At 36.4% G+C, this 21,198-nt stretch overlaps 6 protein-coding genes across 7 annotated transcripts; 2 read left to right on the top strand and 4 right to left on the bottom strand.

The window, feature by feature from the left end:
- Positions 1 to 250: 250 nt before the first annotated feature.
- LOC9317182 (protein NETWORKED 4B) lies at positions 251 to 2,954 on the bottom strand. 2 transcript variants are annotated; one of them, XM_021027405.1, is made up of 4 exons: positions 2,517 to 2,954; positions 2,144 to 2,180; positions 1,924 to 2,035; positions 251 to 1,829 (listed from the first exon to the last, which is right to left on the bottom strand). In XM_021027405.1, the coding sequence occupies exons 2-4, from the start codon at positions 2,156 to 2,158 to the stop codon at positions 403 to 405; spliced, it is 1,554 nt and encodes a 517-aa protein (XP_020883064.1). In that variant the 5' UTR covers positions 2,159 to 2,180; positions 2,517 to 2,954; the 3' UTR covers positions 251 to 402. The 2 variants fall into 2 exon arrangements, with proteins under 2 accessions (XP_020883064.1, XP_002881115.1); XM_002881069.2 differs by having other exon boundaries at positions 2,144 to 2,954.
- A 154-nt stretch (positions 2,955 to 3,108) lies between these two features.
- On the bottom strand, positions 3,109 to 4,705 carry LOC9317183. Its single transcript, XM_021027406.1, has 2 exons — positions 4,555 to 4,705; positions 3,109 to 4,397 (listed from the first exon to the last, which is right to left on the bottom strand). Exon 2 carries the CDS (start codon positions 4,191 to 4,193, stop codon positions 3,243 to 3,245), a length of 951 nt encoding a protein of 316 aa, XP_020883065.1. The 5' UTR covers positions 4,194 to 4,397; positions 4,555 to 4,705; the 3' UTR covers positions 3,109 to 3,242.
- Positions 4,706 to 5,124: 419 nt separating this feature from the next.
- LOC9317184 (root phototropism protein 2) lies at positions 5,125 to 8,156 on the bottom strand. The gene is made up of 4 exons (XM_021027404.1): positions 8,046 to 8,156; positions 7,868 to 7,937; positions 7,305 to 7,682; positions 5,125 to 6,591 (listed from the first exon to the last, which is right to left on the bottom strand). Exons 1-4 carry the CDS (start codon positions 8,114 to 8,116, stop codon positions 5,329 to 5,331), a joined length of 1,782 nt encoding a protein of 593 aa, XP_020883063.1. The 5' UTR covers positions 8,117 to 8,156; the 3' UTR covers positions 5,125 to 5,328.
- Positions 8,157 to 11,366: 3,210 nt separating this feature from the next.
- LOC9317185 lies at positions 11,367 to 13,507 on the top strand. Its single transcript, XM_002879220.2, has 6 exons — positions 11,367 to 11,833; positions 11,949 to 12,131; positions 12,225 to 12,335; positions 12,520 to 12,666; positions 12,816 to 12,980; positions 13,071 to 13,507. The coding sequence occupies exons 1-6, from the start codon at positions 11,564 to 11,566 to the stop codon at positions 13,317 to 13,319; spliced, it is 1,125 nt and encodes a 374-aa protein (XP_002879266.1). The 5' UTR covers positions 11,367 to 11,563; the 3' UTR covers positions 13,320 to 13,507.
- Positions 13,508 to 13,542: 35 nt separating this feature from the next.
- LOC9315334 (monothiol glutaredoxin-S9) lies at positions 13,543 to 14,462 on the bottom strand. The gene has a single exon (XM_002881072.2). It carries the CDS (start codon positions 14,000 to 14,002, stop codon positions 13,694 to 13,696), a length of 309 nt encoding a protein of 102 aa, XP_002881118.1. The 5' UTR covers positions 14,003 to 14,462; the 3' UTR covers positions 13,543 to 13,693.
- A 4,261-nt stretch (positions 14,463 to 18,723) lies between these two features.
- Positions 18,724 to 21,106, top strand: LOC9317186 (phospholipase A1-Igamma2, chloroplastic). Its single transcript, XM_002879221.2, has 2 exons — positions 18,724 to 20,242; positions 20,659 to 21,106. Exons 1-2 carry the CDS (start codon positions 18,897 to 18,899, stop codon positions 20,903 to 20,905), a joined length of 1,593 nt encoding a protein of 530 aa, XP_002879267.1. The 5' UTR covers positions 18,724 to 18,896; the 3' UTR covers positions 20,906 to 21,106.
- The last annotated feature ends 92 nt before the right edge of the window (positions 21,107 to 21,198 follow it).

Here is a 21,198-nt window from a genome sequence, read left to right on the forward strand (position 1 = left end):
AGTGTTACGTAGGATAAATTGTAGCAGTTACGGCTCAGACAAAAAATTTAATATTAAAAATCTAAATTGAATAAGAATAGTAAGATTTTTTTGGTGATCAAATTGAATAATGTATGTTGTAAGATGATGGAAATAAATAAGTAGAGCTCATTAAACCAAAACTAAGTTACAAAATAAGTAGAGCTCATTAAACCAAAACTAAGTTACATGTGTTTTTAATACAATCAAATGTTTACCATCGATTTTTGAGAAATGAGAAAATATTACCATTGATTTTTACTATATCAACATACATTATTCAACTCCAACCTATTTTCAACATCAACTTAACGGCCCTTAAAACAACATTTAAGTCCAAAAGAACACAAAGCATGTCCTGCACATAGTCATTGTTCTTACACTTCACGTTGCTAAGACCACTACTCTCTTACCCTTATGACCTGCAACAACTCTCCAAAGCCTGTCGTACCCATCTCTGTAATGCTCAAGAGACATACAAAGCTGCCTTATTGCTTCTCTTTTCTGCTCAGCCATTTCCGATGCAGATACTCTCGTCCTTTCCACTTCTTCTGTAAGCTCACTCGACCGTCTTCTCAGCCTCACTTGCTCCATATGAAGCTCCTCCATATGCTTTTCCATTTCCTTTATCTTCTCTTCTCTCTTCCCAATCTCTTCTCTTAGCATATTGCTCTCATCTCTCATTACGCTGATTTTCTCGGCTTCTCCTCTAAGTTTCTCCTCTGTTTCAGCTTTCTCTTCCGTGATCAGCCTTATATGTGATTCCAGCTCTCTCAGTTGCTCTCCAAGTTGGCTTATTTCTTCGAGCATCTTCGACATTTCTCCCATGATCTGTGCTTTCTCGGGAAATATCTTTTGTTCAGCATCAGAAACCGCAGTTTTCAGTGCCCTTATCTCGTTATCTCTGTCCTGTAAACTAGTTTTCACCATTGCTAATCTCTCCTGCAACTTCAAGACTTCTTTCTTCTCCGCATTGAGCTTGTTTATGTAGGTATCAGTGTCTTTCTGAGCCAACTCAAGCTCATGCTGTAAGCTCTTCAGCTTCTCCTCAGCAGCTTTACCGTGTTCAAGCTCAATTTTTAGTGAATAAGTCTCTTTCTCAAAGTGTTGAAGCTTCTCTTTCGCGATACTCAGCTCTTCCTCCAAGGCTAGCACTTTCGTAGCTGCTGCATCTTCTTTAGTGTCCTCTTTATCGAAATCAAGACTCTTTTCTTCAGCACCAAGATGAGCTTCTGTGTCAAAGGACATGAAGCTCTGAAGCTGATTCTTCAGATTAGCGATCTCTTCTTCGTGCATTCGCATCTTCTCATTAGCTTCATGAAGCTCTCCCTCATAAACAGCAATTTTCTGAAGGAGATCAACATTATTATCACCATTAACACTTTCCTGCTGGAGAAGGAGCTTCTGTTTTGTCTCTTGAAGCTCAAGTTCTAAATCAGCCATCCTTCGGATCAATGCCTCGTCAGCATCTTCATCATTGGCAGAGGAATGATCAGAATCAGAACCGGAATCAGTCAAAGACGATGAATCTTCCTCTTCTTTATGGCCAGATTGACGACGACTCAACTTCTCTTTGGTAGGAGATGATAACTCAAGAGAGCTCTGTGACTGGATCTCAGATGTATGGTTCTTCTGAAGTTCACCACTAGCTTGATCATAACGCTCAGCCAATGCGCGATACATGCGGTAGAATTCCTCGACAAGCTGGATTAACTCGGGACGCTTCTGGAAATACATCTGAGCTTTCTTGGCAAAAGAGTCTGCGTCTTCTTCAATCAGTTTCAACATGTGGTTCACTCGGTCATCCATCTCTGACAAGCCAAAACAAGAACAAGAAAGAAAACGTCAGATTTTTGTATCTTTTTTGAGTAAGTGGAGATCTCAATGCTAAGTGAGGCAACATACTCTCTAGATTCTCTGCGAGCCATTTTGAGTTCTTGGGAGAATTGTGACTATCCCACCACCATGAGTGTGATTTCTTGGTCATAGACCTCTTAAACTGCTTCTTGCTCTGAGCCTGAAAACATCAGACAAGTAAGTCAAATGTTAAAACAAAAAGACTAAACACAAGGATCTCATCAGCTTTTTTAAGTCTTATACATTGAATATCACAAAGGTTTCTTACCGTAGATGAGGCCATGACCGTGGAGTGCAGAGAAACCCTACAAGAAAAGATCAAGAACTTAAGTCATTTGACAAACTAAAAGGCAATTTGAGGTTCAAAGAAGATGACTTTCTCGGATTGAAGATGTGCTTGCGTTGAACAAAACTAAAGAAACAAATTAGATGAGATAAGAGGAGAAAAGAGGACACGTGAAGATTCAACAACCCATTTGACATTTGTCACAAGTCTCTAGAAATCCCAGAGATAAGTTTAAGCATTATTTATCCACATTTTTTTCAGCAGAGAAATCAATGAAACTTAATACTAAAATATTGGCAAATTGCAGAACGAAAGAAGAAGAGACAAAAAAAATTGCAGAGAGAAAAAAGCTTACTTTACGCAGATGATGCAAAAAGACAAGAAGCTTGTGACTGAATAATACTCACAAAATGGCCTCTCTAAGCCTTTATATTCCTTCTATCGTTCAAGATGATTTGTTAATCTAATCATCTTCTTTTTTTCACGTTCTCTAAAAACACACAAAAAAACTAATCAAGAAGTTAGTTTCTCACAAGATTCTTGAAAATTGGAAACGCGGCCAAGAAAGTGAACACGCTCTCTCTACACGTCTTTAACTCCACAGCTACTTATGACTCACCTGCTTATTTTAATCTCCTCAAAAGTCTTTTTTTTTAACAATTTTTTTCAAAGACTCAATAATTGTGTTATGATATGGGAGAGAGCATTAATGGCGGATCTTCAACGCCCAAGATTTTGCATGTGGCTCTATCGTGATTCGAGTTCTGATCCATCTCTCTAGGCATAGAGCGAGAAAGAGAGAGAGAGAGAGGGGAGAGATCAAATCAACCTTCAACAAACTTATGGACATAGCTAAAGTCAATGATGAAGAAAACATAGGCTATGATGAGGTGAAGAAAAAAAAAAAGAGTAGATAACTTGTGGATTCTTGATGTTAAGTTTAGAGAAACAAAAGTTAAGACACTTCTCTCTTTCTATGTATTCATCAATCTACAACAAGCAAATTAGCAACAACAAAAAAGAACAGAACAAAACAAAGATCAGAGGGTGTTTTGTGTATCATCAATAGCTCTCATTGTTTTCATTGGGAAAAGGTTCGAACATCGCACGCTGGTTTGAGTCCATTTATCACATCACTCTGCTTCACATTCTCGCACGCAATAACAATTGGTATATGAACCTTAAATCCCAACCAATCAACACTTAGTTTCCCTCTCAAGAACACATCAACCACAGCTTCAAGCGTCTTCTCTTTGTTTGTCAGCAATGTAGCATCAACATCGTAGACTTTGGATTTTCTGAGTCTTGTGAGGATCTTCAAAGAAGTAACGTTTCCCGGGTCCTGCTTGAATCCAGGAAGCATTTTCTTTCCGAGGTTTATGTTCTCAGAAGATATATCAGCTTTCATGGGGCTGTAATATAGAACCGTCTTGTCGTTGTTATTAGAGAGCTGAAGCACCGTGTTCAAGTTGGCATTCATCAGAAGATCTGTCGATGATTTGGCGACATCCAATCTCGAGAACTTGAGGTTTGTGACAAGCACCTGAGGTAGTATAGATTTGATTGAAGAGTTTGCAGACAATCCTACCAACAAGACGATTATAAGGACAATGGAAACAAACATGCAGGTACACGCGCAGCATTTCCTGAAGCACCCAGAGGCACATATTCTCTTGTCCTCCTGACCGATATGATCCACAAAAGAACCCGAGTTTCTACTCCGATCGGCCTCTTCTTCCTCTCGAAAGCCAGACAGTCTCGACCCGGAAAGAGGCCGCTTGAAAGACGAAGCCTTTCCCGGGTTTTCAACATCATCAAATCCGTTTCGAGATACAGAAGGGCTTGAGAATCTCGAACTCAGATCAAAAGAACCTTTGCCATAGCTACTATCTTCCCCTTCTCCTTCTTCCTCTATAACTTTTTCGAGGACGCATTGTTTCGCAGCAAACTCAGGAAAAACCAATGCAGGATCTCCAAATCCGGAATCCCTCCCAGGGGGAGGAGGAGGAGGAGGAGGAAGCAGCTCCGACATTGGAGCTCTGTTTTGGATTTCATGAAAATCAGATTTGTTTTCTCTCTCAAATCACAAGAAGCTGGTTGGAAGATAAGTTCAAGGGTCATAATTCTCTTAACGATAGATCAAGGCTGGCTCTTTCCAACAGATATCATTCGTTAATCTATTGTTGGCTCCTATGTCAAATTTCAATCGTCTAAATATAGCAATCTCCAGTTTTTTCTGTAACAAGCAATTTCAAAATCACTAAATTTGCCTCAACTACTCTACCAAACGACTAAACACTTTGAATTCCATTAGATCCCAAAAGACTATGCCTTTATGAATCTATCTTTACTCATTGAAAATCCCCAAAATAAAAGTTGAAACTTTGACTAACCGTGAGCCATAATCTTCACTTTTTTAGCCTTTGCAGCGGCACTTGCACAGGTATCCGGTGGAAATTATGCCGAAGAGTTGTCGTCGCCGGTGTATCCACCGCTGCATTTGGTGCTGGAAGAGAAACGAAAATTGCGGGAATAAGGAACGTCAATACTGGGCCTTAATGGGCTTAAAGTAAATTTCTATTGGGCTTAGCTTTTTGCTTTTTTGTTTTTCTTCCGAAAATTTAAACTACAATTCCAACAAATTGGTCTCATAAAAAAAAAAAAAACATGGAAGCAAATAACAATGGTTTATGAACATCAGCTATAGAGCAATGACGCTTTTAAAATCAATGAAGCAATAAACGATTCTCTTATAAAACACATCAAGAAGAAAGACTACTAGCTGTCAAACGGCGATGACCGATTCATCGAAAACTAAGCGAAAGAAAGCTTTTTACTGGTAGCCCGCAAAACACTGAGCCGTAACACTCAAATCACTCAAACACCAACTCCATTCGCGTCACATGAAAGATGCACTCAGAGCTTTTTGAGAACGGAACTACACAAACCAAAGAAGACGATAGAAGAGATAATTAACGGTTTATTAACCAACTAAATCGAAACCAGTGTTTTTTTTATTATCCAATCTCATTAAACAATAAACACACACACCCCAAAAAAAATCACGCATCAAATAAAAAAAGCACACTAGTCTAAAGGAGTTATACACAAAAGCCCACACACACTACACAGACCAAAACACAAAAGTACATGATCAAACGTTTTCTTCATGAGATTGAGAATCTTCGTCTCCTTGGTTTAGTAATATCAACACCAGCAAGATCTTCATCTATGTTAGAAGTATCTTTAGAACCATTTTTAAACGGATTTAACTTCCCAAGTTTCTTCGAAACAGAAGAGAAGAAAGTATGTTTGTTCTTCTTACTACTCACCAACGAAGACGAATTCGAAGAAGAAGCTCCTGCGCCATTCTTATTCTTCTGCATATCCGAAACATACATCTTCATCTTCATCAGTTCACTTCTCAAAGCTTCGTTTTCTTTAGCCAATGTAGTATCAGCTTGAAGTTGGCTACGTGTCTTTAAAGCTTCAGGGAGAACAACTACTGCTCTCTCTTCTTGTTCTTCGACTCCGCTTCTTAGCTTTAACTGATCGTAGTAAAGAGCGTGAAGAACGATGTTCACCGGTAATCTCTTGTTCTGTGAAGCGTGGAGACGTGCGTCGTAAGAAAGCTTTAAAGGATCCATTGAGCTACATACTTTCTCTCTTTCGATCTCGTCTAGATTCGGATGAGCTTTCAAGAATATGTCTATCGCTCTGTAGAGATCGTCGTCTGATTTTCTAGCGGATTTCGGGACAAGATTCGCGATTGCGTTGAATTTTGAGATCGTTAGCTCTCCGTAAGTAGCTATCTCCGCTAAGTAAGAATCAACTGTTTTAGCTACTCTTTGAAGCGAAACAGAGCAGACTCCTCTGTTGAAGTCTCCGCCGTTGAAAACACCGACGTTTTTCTCTTTTTCGACGAAAGCAGAGATGATTCTTCTGACACTATCGAGATCTAGTAACCGTTCGCCGTCATAGGTGAAAGACGGGATCAAAAGATCATCGACAGAGACGTGCTCGAGAACGACTGAGATTCGCTTCTCGAGCTCATTCTTGCAGGTCAAGGAAGTGTCCAAGAAGACGGCGCAACGGAGGAGAGAACAGAGGAAATTGATGGGGAAAAGTCCTTTATCTGAAGGTAAAAGAGAGACGATAGATTGAACAAGATCTCTCTGTTGGGATCTTTCGTCGGAATCGTCATCTCCGGGATCAGAAAACTTGACTCCTCTGCCGGAATGGTCTCTGACGAGATCTCTTAAGGATTTCTCGGTGTAGCTGATGATTGCAGAGGCTAAGGAAGAAGGTTTGACTCCTCTCTGCTTCATTGAAGATACAACGTCGGCGAAGAAGTCGACGTCTAAGATACAAAGCTCCTCTGTCCACCAGTTTGGTGGTGTTCGACATGGAAACATTGCCTCGTTGCAAGCCTTTTAAATATCAAAATCAATAGATAGAAAACGTATCAGATTATGTAACCAAGCATTACAAAAATTCATGGATGTTATAATATTACACTCGTAATTCATTTTGGTTGAATTAACATATACTTGAGACTCAAGGAACTGGAATTAGTACATAGATAGAAGTATATGGTTGTTCAATTTAAGAATCGGAAACCAAATCGAAATAAATTATTTGAAAAAGCAGCGTAAAAAGAAGGGAAAGAAACACTAAAACGGAATTAAATATGAAATATTCCTATCGAATCTTAATCGTAATCATAGTCTGACTCGGACAGTAATCATAGATCTAAACTTTAATATTAAAATAGGGTTTTGTTTTAAATAAGCAACACTAAAACCAAAAAACACTGACTGATATCAAACTGATTTTTCTGAAAAAAAAATTGATAGTCGAAATTTTTAAAATCAAATTCAAACTAATATTTGAAATATAACCATATATTCTTGTCATTTAAAGAGTACATATTAATTGTTATATTTTCGCATTAACAAAAATTTAGATTTTCTTTGAATTTTTTTAATTAGACATCGGATCTTACCTAAAACTGTACTAACTACTAGATTGGGTTATTTCGGTTACTACTACATATGCAAAAAGAAAAACCTAAACATTAACCAAAATGGAGATCTAGCACTTAAAAAGAAGTGAGAATGAGTTATGACTTATGATTAAATACCTTAGCACCAACGACGTCGACACAACGGCGGACGAGACCAAGATCACGAGAAATAGGAAGGAGAATCTCGCAAGACTTGAGGACGACGATGGCTCCAGAGAGACTAGAGAGAGCCACCTGTGAAAGAAAGTCTTGTGTCCGACCAGCAAGGTTGTTGTCGCAGTACTTGTCGGTCATCTGAAGGAACTCTGCGGCGCAATGAAGAGCCGCCACGTTCTGAACGGTGATCTCGAAGTTAACGCCGTAACAGAACTTGGCAGCTTTCTCAAATATCTCAGGACCTCCGGGGATATCTGAGAGATCGATTCTTGTCACGTCGCTGTCTTTTGATTCCATTATTAGCTTCCTTATGTAGTTGCTCTTCGCCACTAACATGAACTATATATACGATAATGAAAATAAATAGTAAAAATTTCGTGTAACTAAAACATGTAATCTAATGGTTTGTACTAATATCGGCATTCTATCATTACTCTGTATAAACCGAGTTCATGGGATATGAAAAATATAACCTTGTATTAAAAATGATGTGAATAGTTAAAGAACCAAGAGTTGTTGTTTACCTTATGAAGAGAGAAATTGGCTTCTCCGACTTCAACTATAACATCCGTCGGAATATCTTGAGAAAAAACCCTACAAAAATACATATATACTTGTTAGAATTTCAGATGATTCGGGATAAACCCGCCGGGAAATTTCTAGGACGAATATAATCTATTGGTGAAATTAGACCGTTCGTACCATTGACCGGTTCTTGCAAGACTCGAAGACATAGTGTTCATGTTGATGGGGTTTTTTCCTTCTGTCGCCATTTTTTTTGGTTATGTATTGAAGGAGATGGAGGCATAATTGGAGAGTGTCTATATATTGAAATTTCTTTAACGTGGGTCCCCCCAATCCACCCAATTGCTATGGAGTTTATGTGATTGGCTTCTTCTATCTTATTTTGATTTTTCTAAGTATTTAATTGTCGTTTTGTGATGTTGTTCATTATTATCTCTTTTAGTTAACTCACTCTAATCGTTGTGTTTTTCTTCGTCTTTTACCATCATTTTCACCATTTTCTTTTAACGTTTCCCTATTTGGATATACTTCTATTGACAGCTATTTTAGGTAACTGGGAAATTTATGTCTCACCAACTTTTTGATAATAGACTAATAGAGATCTCGATATTAGTGATATGAATGGTTTATACTTTGTAGAAAACATTTCTTAACATATCTCTCTTACCATGCTTACTAGATTTGTTTACTATACTATTTTTTTGCAAGGAATTATATATACATATATATAAATTTTTAGAACTTGTTTAGTTTTTAGAAGTGGTTACTAGCAAAATTTATTTTGAAAGATTTGTAAATCCACATACATTTTGTCGTAAATAGTATATCTACATAAATCATTAATCTTCAAACTTAATGTTGTCTTTAACTACATTCAAATATTCAACTATGGTTTTAGTAAATGTTACAGTGATATTCATGGTAAGAAAAAAAAAAGACAACAAAAAAACATGGAGAGTAACAATGATTATAGTAATGTGTGACGAACATGAAAATCTTGCTTAGCTTAATATGTAAAGCCTAAAAATTCTGAATTAAAGAAGACAATGAGATGAATATAGAAAAAAAAGCAAAGCATGTGAATAATTGACAGATAAGAAACGAAATTAAAAGTGGATGTACGATTAGAGAGAAGTAGGACCATGAAAGTTAGGGAAGTAGGAACATGTCATAGATAAGGCCCACCACAAATATGTGGTCGTGCTTCATCGTAGAACCTCGTGGTGTTTGGCTTAGCTACGTCGTCAAATCATCCATCAGAATCCAGTTTCAGTTTTGTCTTCCAATCATTGTTATACACGTGTTCCTATCGTCTTTAAAGATATCTCACGTCTCTTACATTGCCTAGTTGCCCTAATAATTTTCTGCCGGTGGCGACTAGTTTTTTAGACTATTTGTATTTTGTAGTTTGAATGTGAAGATTCATAATGGGTCTTCATAAAAAGTTAAAAATCCTTACCAGTTTTCGTGATTTTTTTTTTCTATTTCAGTGTAAGTTTGTGAATCTATGTGATAATATGTCATGTGAGTCTTTTTTTCCGGCTGACATACTGACATGTGATTCGATAAGAAAATTATTTAGTATCATAATGCAAAACTATATGTTAAATTTAAAGGGTGTTTTTCCAGTTTGTGAAGGGTGTTTTTAACTTTATGTTAAATTTAAATGCAAAACTTCCAAACTCTAGATTTCTTTTACGTAATTGGTTTTGCATCCAAACACAATATCGAATGTAAAATGTTGAATTAGTTAAACAAACAAACAAACAACACACATATATATATATATATATATATATATATATATATATGGTAATTTGCATTCAAATATAGTATATATATAAGTTATGAACATTGAACACCATATATAGTTTGTCGACTAGATCATGAGTAGGCAATAGACATAGATTTCATTAATTCAGAGAGAATAATTATTAAATTTTATAAAAAGGTGCTAAGGCAAGGTCTTAATACAAAGTCTAAATTTTTCAAATGAAACATTCATTTGGAAATAGGTTGGACCATAAGTGGATGGTGCTATCAATCTATAAACAAAAGTACAAATGCCCCTGAGCTGTATTGCCGTCTAGTTTCAATCAATGGTTACATCTAGAGGATTGACATATCGGATTGTGGTTTATTTTGGGTTAATTCGTTAACTAGAACCAAAATGTTATTTTCTGATTATAGATATGCAATTTCTAAATATCCGAATTCACAAAACGGATTGGAGAAAATTATAGATCAGATTCATGAAAGTGATAATTTAGCATCATAAAATTGTGGGTGGGGATGTGTAATAATTAACAACGGTCCCGACCTCACAGCGGCTAAACGAGGGGACAAAGGCTAAGAAAAGATGCAACTAGAAAACAAAACGAACCACAAATACGAACAGTTTGGGCCAAAGTTGGTTATTTGTCAATAGCCCAAAAAGTCGACGTCAAGTTTTCCCTAATCACGCTTCTTCCAATTCACACACTAATGTCGTCTTCTTAGGAAACGCCATACGAGTTTATCCCATTTCGCTGTCATTTGTGCAAATCTCTTATCTGTTATATATGGTTGGGGAGGTTGCATGGATTCGGATAGAGTCAACGGTACGAAACCGTGACTAGAAGAAATATAGCTTGATGGAATTGGCCAAGAAAAGAAACAATCAACAAACGAGCTAAAGATCTTGCTTAGCTTGATCGAGAAACATAACTTGTTATTGCAGAGCCCATTTGTTTCACAACCAATAAGCCCAACAACACATGCACACAAACATTTATGTCGAATTCTCAAGTCAAAAAGGGAGAGTTTTGTTTCAATTAAAAGAGCAATAAGAGGATTCATTGCAAGTTAAGATGAAGTTTCAAATTTAATGATGCGAGGATTGCATAGTAGACACATTGTTTATTTGGTTTGATTTTGGGATACATTGGGATAAAGAAGGAAACAAGTTGCTTTGCATGTATTTTTCTTTTTATGTTACACATATGTTGGTATCAGATTTCACACATAAATCCGTCGAAAAAATTTAATATCGCTGAAAAAGCAACCACAATTTTAAAAGCCCAATTCATCCGTTCTTACTCCAAAAATCAATAAAATCTTCTCTTGCTAAGCCTGGTTTCATGATCTTCAGTCTTTTAACAAAGATTTTGACTCCAATGTACTAGATTTTTGTTTGTTTGTTGTAGATTGTTTCTTGTGTGGACAAAATTCTGTTGGTTGTATTTGACAGTTAGCATCAAATTGGTATATACCAGACGACATGACCAAACCAAACCATCACTCTACAAACCGTCAATCTTACAAACCAAACCAAACCGCCACGCTAACAAAATATCAAACCAAAGTGGCAAACTGTATCAATCAAACCAGAATATTCCATCACCACATTCCCTAGTAGGTAGTGAGAATGTAGATCTTAATGAGGTCATGAATACACGAGCATGTTTGAATTTTTGAATGGTATAATCAAGTCCTATTATAGGAGAAGAAAACCGGTTTAACACATTTGTAGAAAACCAAGGATAACCGGAATCTTGAGAGAGCACCTGTCTAGCGTTGACGACACCAAAAATTGAAAAATTGGCATCATTTGCGAGGCAGAGAGATCCATCCAATTCCAAAGGATTCTCTTTTCGAAAACCCTAAATCGACCCTCAAATTTGGAGACTGTGATTGAGCATGAGCGTCAGAAGTTGATGAAGAAAGTCGACGAAATTGAGGATTTCAGGTTCGAAGATCTCGAAATGGAGACGGAGAAAGATAAGGAAAGGATGATGCCGGCGACGACGAGGACGACGAGGATGTCTTATTCATCTTCGTCGTCTCCGTCTCCATCTTCGGCTTCATCATCCGCTGCTTCGTCTCTCGCTGCGAAGGCGATTCGAGCATCTTCTGCACATAGAGACTCTTCTCTTTCTTCTGCTTACTCGTCTCCTTCTTCGGCTCCTGTTCCCACTCCTCCCAAGGTTTCATCTTTTGTTCTTCTCTCTTTCTGGTGTCGCTTAATTGTTCTAAATGATTCATGGGTTTACTCTGTTTTTGCTTCAATTGAAATGTCCCGGTATTGAATTGTTTGAATAGGAGGTGAATAAGGCTCATGAGTATACTTCTATGAAGAGTTTGAATGAACCAAAACGAGGCTTTTGGGGAAGTTTAGCTAGTAAAGCTAAGGCTTTTTTGGATGAGGATGATCCTAATCAGTTGCCTCAAAGTCCTAAGAGAACGGAGCAGAACATACCTTCTCCAACGACTTCGGGAACTAAGGTTAAAGACTAGGTTTTTAAAGTTGCATTTGCTCTTCCAATTGTCTTGTGGGGTAGCATTCTTATGGAGTAGAAATTCATTTCCATGTTTCAGGAAGCTGGTCAGACAGGTAGGAAAAGCGAGAATCCTTCATTGCAGAAGAGGTTAGACGCGATTACTTCATCGTTGAATTACATTGGTGGCACCATTGGTACTGTTGTTGAGGTTAGTTTCTTACTCTTTATGCACCCGTATATGGCATTATAGGAGACATATATCTGTTTTCTTTTTGCTTTAGGTTATGCGAGTTCTCACATTTGTTTTGTATAAATAGGCATATGCATTCTCGTGTGATTGTTGGGACTGAGATTGTTAGGACTGAGATTGTTGTGTTTGTAAATTTTCGTAGGAGGGTATTACTGCTGTGGAGAACCGTACTGCAGGAATCATTCAAGAAACCCGTAAAAAGATTAAAAAAAAGCCAAGTCTTACAAGGAACCCGCAGAATCCTGAGATACAAGCAGATTTGGAAATTCAACTGAAGGCATCTCGCGACGTAAGGTGGCTGCTCTGTATCATTTATTGGTTCACAGCAGCAAAATTATATCAGCTTAGTTCCGCTGCTGTTATCTCTTCACTGAATGAGTTTTTTAGTATTAAAATCCAGCTATAAATACTGAACCTCCTGTGAATTTATCTCAACAGGTTGCAATGGCCATGGCTGCTAAGGCGAAGCTTTTACTTCGGGAGCTGAAGATGGTGAAATCTGATCTGGCTTTTGCAAAGCAACGATGCGCACAGCTGGAAGAAGAAAATAAGGTTCTGAGGGAGAACCGTAGTGGCGACAGTCAGACAGATGACGATGATCTGGTATCGATTCTTTTCTCTTTACAAAGCCATTAATGTTAACATTCTTTATGTACATTTCTGATCTTTGGTTGTGTGTTTTCTCCTCTATAGGTGCGACTTCAACTGGAAACATTACTAGCTGAGAAAGCTCGTTTGGCTCATGAAAACTCGATATACACCCGAGAAAACCTCTATCTGAGAGGAGTAGTCGAATATCACCAGCTTACAATGCAAGATGTGGTCTACTTTGATGAGAAGACTGAAGAAGTAACGGAGGTATATCCCATTAATGTGTCTGCAATGTCTTCTTCATCAGATAACTCTCACAATCCAAATCCAAGTTTCTTGGAGCCCAAATGAAACACAACAACTACTCTCATATGTTCTTGTTGTGAATCAGACAACAAGACAAGTCGTTGTCTGTAATTGCTCTGTATCTGTAGAAATATATATACTTTGTACTCTCTATTTGGGGTGGGGGTCTTAAGAATTAGCAGTGAATGTTATTTATTACCCTTAATTATTTAATAAAAAAAAATGTTCTATTATTCGCCTGAAACAGTACCATGAAAGCTAATAGTGGTAGTAGAAATTAGTCAATTATTATTGGATATTATCTGAAATTACAAAACAAACAATATTTTAAAATGCTACATTACAAAGGTTGCATAGGCTATAGGATTGTGCTTCTTATTGAAATTCATTTTTGTAGTTTAGAAAGTTAGGACACCTTTTTAACATAGATTGGCCTGAAATGGCTTAACCAGCGGAACCAACGAGCCGCTAAGGTGCAGCGACATGACTTCATTGGTCGAACCAATGAGCTTCCCACCCACAAAGATGGCTGGGACCGGCGTGGAACACCCGAGCCTCATCAGGGCTTTCTCGATCTCACGACATTCAGGGTCTTTATCGATCTCATGGACTGTTGGGTGAACCCCGAGGTCTTGGAAGAGGACTTGGACCGCATAGGACAGGCAACACGAGCTCTTGCTGAAAATAACCACTCCTTTGTCTGACGACATTCTCACAACTTTGTCCATGGTTTCTTGAAGGAAGTCTCGATCAATCTAGGGCTTGTTTCTTGGAGTAGAAGAAACAAAATCTTCCCTAGTGGATTGAAAGATATTTAAAACTGAAAACGCATGAGAAACCTCGCTTTTGGGGGTTCCTATTAGAAGAAAAGAGAGTGTTTTTGTTTGTTGTGTGTATATACTACAGTATTAAGCTCGGTGTTGCCTGAGACTTGAGTTACTTGAATCATAGGCTATTTATAGGCAAACAAAGAAAAAATAAAAGAATCTTAGAGACCAAAAAAAGAGAGATCACAGGAGATCGTCTAAAGGTTCCCCAAGTACATTAAAGTGACTTTATTAATATTTTGTTCTCTTCTTTAATTCATATTATATTAGTATTAGTAAGGAAGGACTAAGAAAAGTTGCATAATCACAATTCACCTACCCTTTTTTCCTCCTAGATACCAAGATGAGCATTTTGATTTGAACAGGACCATATGTTTCTTTGTTGCAGATGCTAGAGAATATGGTAAATCCGCACACATGTTTATATATGTATTTGCAACTTTCTTATGCATGAGGATAAAGAATCTTACATTTTAAGTGGACCAAGCTTCTACTTTTTCTCTCCAAGAATATTATTTTGTTCAATAAACATGCTCAGATGAAGGGTGTGGGTGTGAGATAGCCCAAAGTGGTGGGGAATAATCAGAGAGATATGCTTATTCTTCTCTGAATTGACGGTATTGTTCGCAGCCACGGAAAAGAGATCAGGCTGGGTTTGATGGATCGGATCGTACGTGTGTGTAAACAATTAAAAACCCAATTCTTGAAACATGTCACTATACAACAAGATATGATTGTCTTTGTGAGATTCTTTCAATCTCACTTCTGATCATGAAGGAATAATATATACAAACTATCGGTTTCTCTTGTGTGCCACTTCCCTTTCAACAATTTGCCGAGATTCTTTCCTATTTACCACTTGACTTATTTGACTAAAGTACTCGACCAGTGAAGTATGTTAGAAATCCCATCCAGGTCAGAAGTAAAATACATAGAGTAATTACTATATATATATAGGACATGAACCAATTTACTAATTGCCAACATGATTTTGTTTAAAAAGTATGGAACTTATTTGGCCCAAGTAAGACATGTTGTCATTCCTAGAATGAGCACAATTGAAGATAGACCAGAAAAATCATCATCTCGAAAAAATAAGATTTTGAGTTAGAAACCCATGAAACATAACAGTTTCAAATTCAATATATATTTGGAATTCATCTTCTTGATTCTAATCAATATGGCCATTCGAATGTCTCAGTTAACATCTAGTGGTATATATATTTTGTCATCATTAGTAACTTTGATGTTTAATTATATCGATGAAGGTATGAATTCCAAATATATAATCTTTCAACCAAACTTAAGTACCTAACTCCATCCTGCTCATCCTCCATGGCTAGACTAACTGTCATTTGTCAAGGAAGCTAAGAAAAACCCACGTAACCCTCATCTATCTCCCGTAGTATCCTTTGCTATGGTCGAGTGGATGGACCGAAAATAGTGATTATTTTTTGCTTCCATGTTTTTATCTTTTTTTGCCATGAAACCATTTGTTTAGGTTGAAAATCATTGATTGTAAACCTTATATGTTTTCATTTTTATGAAATATTTACATTCTTAGCAAAAAAAAAAAAAAAAACATGATTCTGCTAGGGTTTTTGTTTCAGCTACAAAAGGTTTGGGCTTTTTAGGTCTTTGGACATTTTTTGGGGCGAATTTTCGTTGTGTCAATTTAGTTTATATATATTATCATAAAAGGTGGGGTTTGTCCAAAGACAAAGTAGGATCTCGTTCTTGCTAATTTGTCTAACCCGAAAAAGGTGATGGGGATTGCAACATGTAACCTTCTTATTAAGTAAGATATGATATTTAGGATTAAAATAAGGGTTAGACAAGAGTGGTTAATATTCATTATTAACTCTCCTGATCTTCCACCTACGACCACTAGGCGCTTCCCGTAAGATCGGAAACTTACCCTTAAGATAAATATTTTGTTTTGGGTTTGGAAAAAGCTTTACTTAGGGGGTTTTCTTAGTATGTGATTTAAATTGAGTTTTAGTGATTCAAATGTTGTGTAGAATCTCTTGTTATTCAATCAAAATTTTTTAAAAGTTTTGGTGTTATTAATTTAAGATTTGTAAAAAGTAATTTAAAATCTTTAACTCTAGAGTTATTGGATTCATACTTTTATAAAATTCATTAAAAGTTTTGTGTTATTCAATTAAATTATTTTGTTATTGGTTTATGACTTTCTACATTTTTCTTCATAAAATAAAGTCATGAAAAATATCATCAAAATAGAGAGATTGTTTGAGAAACTTTACAAGAATATGAAATACTAATCAACAAGATTATAGAAAACTCTCGAAAACTCTCTAGCAATAGTTTAGAATATTTCATTTGTTTATTTTCTATAATTTTATTAAAATCATCAAAATTTTATGTAAATAAAAAACCAATAACACCCCCTTATTTCCTCTATCATTAATGATTGAAAAAGGCAGAGTAGGTGAGGTTATGTGGTCATTCACGATGGATCATACGGTAAACATCTATAAATGTCTCTTCTCCTTTCACATTTCTTTGTTCTTACTCCTTACTTTTTAAGTCGTTATATATCTTATTTGTTTTTTTTTTCTCACACATAATTTCGGATTTGAACTCAAATAAATTATGGTGACACTAATTACTACCTTATAAGGCCATGATCATAGTTACTCTTTCTTTCTGAAGCCAAATTTATGTATTTATGTTTCGACAGCTAATAAGCTTTTAAGCACTTTACAAAGGTGTTGTTTAGCTCTTAAGAAAATAAAACAGTATATATATATGTTGAATTTCATAACATAAACAAGAATTGAAATATTTAGAAAATTCACATTCGGAAATGTTCTAAAGAAATGGGTATGCATTGTCTCGAGACTCTCGACTATGACCAAACGGAGAAGAAAAATGAACGTGCAACCTCCTAGCTATTGACATACGTACCAATGACTTATACAAATCTCATATGTTTAATAAGTCTTACACACAAATTATTTCTAACAAAAACGAATGGGTCAATTTTGGACTTATTTTTAATGATATAGGAAACTTAACTATAAATTAATATAAAATATGTGTGAGTTAGGATGTCACCATACAAAATCCCCACAAAAGCATGAACTCGATTCTATATAGTATATACAACATTCATATATAAAATATATTTTCTATTCTATATAAAAAAAATGACAGTATGAATCCATTCATTCTGATCTGTACCAGTCTACCAGATTACAAAAATCCGTAAGGTATCAAAATTAAATAAATGATTTACAAATTTGAGAAGTATTTTGGATCCTCAGATGAACCACCAACAAATACAAATTGACTTGTATCTTCCCAGGCGATTTTTTTCTCCATGTAGTTAATTACTAAATTAATTCATTAAATCACATGTCCAAATATTTTATGATGAAACATAAAGTAAGTAGTGACGAGGGAAGGACACCTCATTCTCATTCCAGAATGTGACGAGAGACTGAGCTGTCGTTTTGTATGTGGTCGGGGTCAAATTATTGGTATGCAATTTTAGGTCATTTATAAAGACCATTAAAAACGTCTTTAATATTTCAACAATCTTATAATTTAACTATTAAGAAGCATCTAGATATAAATAAATTCACATTAGAGTTTTTTTTTTCTTTGACAGCAAATTCACATTAGACTTTGGGTTATATATATTGTACATTTGTAATATGTTATACAAAAATGTAACTTGAAAATTGATGTTATTCAATTTGTAATGTCTTGCCATAATGCTATTGGTCCATGACTTTTCCACGAAGGCCAAAGCATTCTCTTATTATATGAGTTGAGTCATTCTTTTTTCTTTTTGACGGCAAGTTGAGCAATTCTCTTGTCACTTACCGGTGGTTTTGATTATAAAATAGTACTAATTATATAAATAAAACAATGTAAAAGTCGTCGCTATGTTATTTGAAGTGAAGATTAAACAATGTTGTAGTCTTTTTCACTAAGAAAAAGCACAAACAAAGATAAATTTTTTTCCTAATCAACTTAATATGAAAAAATCCTCTTAATTAACTAATATAGAAACATAAAATACGACTTAGTTTTTGTTTTAGATCTAGACTTTTAACTCAAAAAACAATGAACTACTCTTAGTTAATTAGAACATTATCAACCATAACTTTATATGCTTTAATCAAGACTTGAAAAAATTGAAAAATAAATATCAAATACACTTTAACTAGGAGCTTTTTTTTTATATAAAAAAATCATATTACTTTCAAAACATTAATAAGTGTGGTCCAAATTTAATTATGACTTCAACTAAAAAAAACCATTTTGTAATGTTCTTATTAAATATCTAGCTAAATAAATCTGACTTTGTTATAAGTAGTTGATCACGATTCACGCAATAAAATGTACATTTTTGTTGAAAGCAAAAACCTATAAAATTAGTTTATACTACTTTTTTCTATAACCATAATAGATAACTAGATCCTTATCCTCATTCCTTAATCAGACAATCACTAGAGCCTGTTTATTGCCTCTAATCATTGTGCAATACACTTCAAAACTCCCAAAAAAAAAACTATTATTACTTTAATTCAGCTATATATGATCAATTAATCATAACTTTTTTTTTTGGTAAGTATCAATTGATCATAACTTATCATTATAAATAAATAAATATCAAGTGTGTATGTAATCAAGGACAATTTCTTTATTACATGTTATCATTCTTCGTATATAAGAAGAACACGATTTAGATATTTTATGTGAACATAAATTAAGTCTTGTTCTACCATTTTCGAAATCAAGCTTTTGAAGCTTCTCAACAATGGCGACTGTTCCTTCCCACAACAACCTTCTTACCATCAACCACAAAAACTCCATAACCGGTCACCACTCTTCTTCGGTTAATACCAAATTTTCAGAAATCAATTTTCCCGCCAAATTCCAAGTAGCTACGAGAGCTTTGTCCAGAACCGACGAGTCTTCTCTATCCGCCGTGATTTCTCGTCTCGAGCGGGAAAGGCGGGAAAGACAAGGTTTAATCGACGAAGCCGAAGGGGTTGGAGAACGGTGGTTGACGGCGGAGGATATTCGCCGGCGAGATAAAAAAACCGAAGAAGAGAGAAGACTAAGAGACACGTGGCGTAAGATCCAAGGAGAAGACGATTGGGCCGGGTTAATTGATCCAATGGATCCAATTCTTAGATCGGAGCTAATCCGTTACGGCGAAATGGCTCAAGCTTGTTACGACGCTTTCGATTTCGATCCCGCTTCCAAATACTGCGGCACCTCAAGATTCTCGCGTCTCGACTTCTTCGATTCTCTCGGAATGATCGATTCCGGTTACGAGGTGGCGCGTTATCTCTACGCGACGTCGAATATCAATCTCCCGAACTTCTTCTCGAAATCGCGGTGGTCTAAAGTTTGGAGCAAAAACGCTAATTGGATGGGATACGTCGCTGTCTCCGACGACGAAACGTCTCGTAACCGCCTTGGTCGCCGTGATATCGCGATTGCGTGGAGAGGAACTGTCACGAAACTCGAGTGGATCGCGGATCTAAAGGATTATTTAAAACCAGTATCCGGTAATAATATCCGGTGCCCCGACCCGGCCGTTAAAGTCGAATCCGGATTCTTAGATCTCTACACAGACAAAGACACAACCTGCAAATTCGCAAAATTCTCGGCGCGTGAGCAGATTTTAACGGAGGTGAAGCGTCTGGTCGAAATATACGGCGACGACGATGACTCCGATTTAAGCATCACCGTGACGGGGCATAGTCTCGGCGGCGCGTTAGCAATGTTAAGCGCGTACGATATAGCGGAGATGGGATTGAATCGGAGTAAGAACGGGAAAGTGATTCCGGTGACGGTGTTGACTTACGGAGGACCGAGAGTGGGGAATGTTAGGTTTAAGGATAGGATGGAGGAGCTTGGAGTGAAGGTGCTGAGAGTGGTGAATGTTCACGACGTGGTTCCCAAGTCGCCGGGATTGTTTTTGAACGAGAGTCGGCCTCACGCGCTGATGAAGATCGCGGAGGGTTTGCCGTGGTGTTATAGCCACGTGGGGGAGGAGCTGGCGTTGGATCATCAGAACTCGCCATTTCTTAAACCTTCCGTTGATCTTTCCACTTCCCATAATCTTGAAGCTATGCTTCATCTTCTTGACGGGTCAGTTTTTATTTTATTTTAAATAGATTATATATATTCATGTTCATAATTTATTTTTGGTGTTGCCATGCTTCAAGATCACAACAATTTTAAACAAAATTTGCATAACTCGACAAAAAGAAATCTAATTAGCCAAAAGCTTTATGTTATTTTTCTGTGGAACTGCAAAGTGACAAATTTTGAAGCCGTGGGATAAATGATTTCTTGGACGATACGATATCCACATTAAAATATTCAAGAAGAAACTAGTGTACATAGTTTGAATATTATATATACTGAGAGATGACGTCTAATTTATGTTTGCGATATGATTGACCCGAATATATATCACGTGAAATTGATGTCGATTTAGTAAATTATGCGACTAATCATACACTATTGACGTCGCTTTTAAATATTTTTTTTGGAAACTTTAGGTATCATGGAAAAGGAGAGAGATTTGTGCTGTCGAGTGGGAGAGACCATGCGCTAGTGAACAAAGCGTCGGACTTTTTGAAAGAACACTTACAAATTCCACCGTTTTGGCGTCAAGACGCAAACAAAGGAATGGTTCGGAATAGTGAAGGTCGTTGGATTCAAGCCGAGCGACTCCGTTCTGAGGATCATCATTCTCCTGACATCCACCACCATCTCTCTCAGCTCCGTCTTGATCATCCTCTTTAATCACACACACATATATAAATATACTCATTTTCAGAATTTGTAAATTTTTCACATCCATCTTTTGAAATAAAAAATGTTAGAATCATCTCATCACTTGCATGCTTTGTTTGGTCAACGTCTCTTATTGATAATTTGATATAACTTACGTTTACGAGGCGATTGGGTTGTGTTAATCAAAATGCAACGACTAAATTAAATCTTTTTATTGGGAAAGGTTGGTTTTGACCATGCATTTGAAATTTTTACCTATTATAAATACCCCATCCTTTTCACTCTCATTTCTCACTAACACA

The sequence above is a fragment of the Arabidopsis lyrata genome (genome assembly GCF_000004255.2).
Source record: "Arabidopsis lyrata subsp. lyrata unplaced genomic scaffold ARALYscaffold_4, whole genome shotgun sequence".
Lineage (NCBI taxonomy): Eukaryota > Viridiplantae > Streptophyta > Magnoliopsida > Brassicales > Brassicaceae > Arabidopsis > Arabidopsis lyrata.

Bases quoted from the DNA above. Each gene is read 5' to 3' on its own strand.
- LOC9317182 (XM_021027405.1), bottom strand. The intron at 1,830-1,923 runs GTATGTTGCCTC...TTGGCTTGTCAG, and splicing joins GCTCGCAGAGAATCTAGAGA to AGATGGATGACCGAGTGAAC.
- LOC9317183 (XM_021027406.1), bottom strand. From the start codon at position 4,193: ATGTCGGAGCTGCTTCCTCCTCCTCCTCCTCCTCCCCCTGGGAGGGAT.
- LOC9317184 (XM_021027404.1), bottom strand. From the start codon at position 8,116: ATGGCGACAGAAGGAAAAAACCCCATCAACATGAACACTATGTCTTCG. The intron at 7,683-7,867 runs GTAAACAACAAC...TCGTATATATAG, and splicing joins CCAATTTCTCTCTTCATAAG to TTCATGTTAGTGGCGAAGAG. The intron at 6,592-7,304 runs GTATTTAATCAT...GATATTTAAAAG, and splicing joins TCGACGTCGTTGGTGCTAAG to GCTTGCAACGAGGCAATGTT.
- LOC9317185 (XM_002879220.2), top strand. From the start codon at position 11,564: ATGAAGAAAGTCGACGAAATTGAGGATTTCAGGTTCGAAGATCTCGAA. The intron at 11,834-11,948 runs GTTTCATCTTTT...TTGTTTGAATAG, and splicing joins CTGTTCCCACTCCTCCCAAG to GAGGTGAATAAGGCTCATGA. The intron at 12,667-12,815 runs GTAAGGTGGCTG...TTATCTCAACAG, and splicing joins AACTGAAGGCATCTCGCGAC to GTTGCAATGGCCATGGCTGC.
- LOC9315334 (XM_002881072.2), bottom strand. From the start codon at position 14,002: ATGGACAAAGTTGTGAGAATGTCGTCAGACAAAGGAGTGGTTATTTTC.
- LOC9317186 (XM_002879221.2), top strand. From the start codon at position 18,897: ATGGCGACTGTTCCTTCCCACAACAACCTTCTTACCATCAACCACAAA. The intron at 20,243-20,658 runs GTCAGTTTTTAT...TGGAAACTTTAG, and splicing joins ATGCTTCATCTTCTTGACGG to GTATCATGGAAAAGGAGAGA.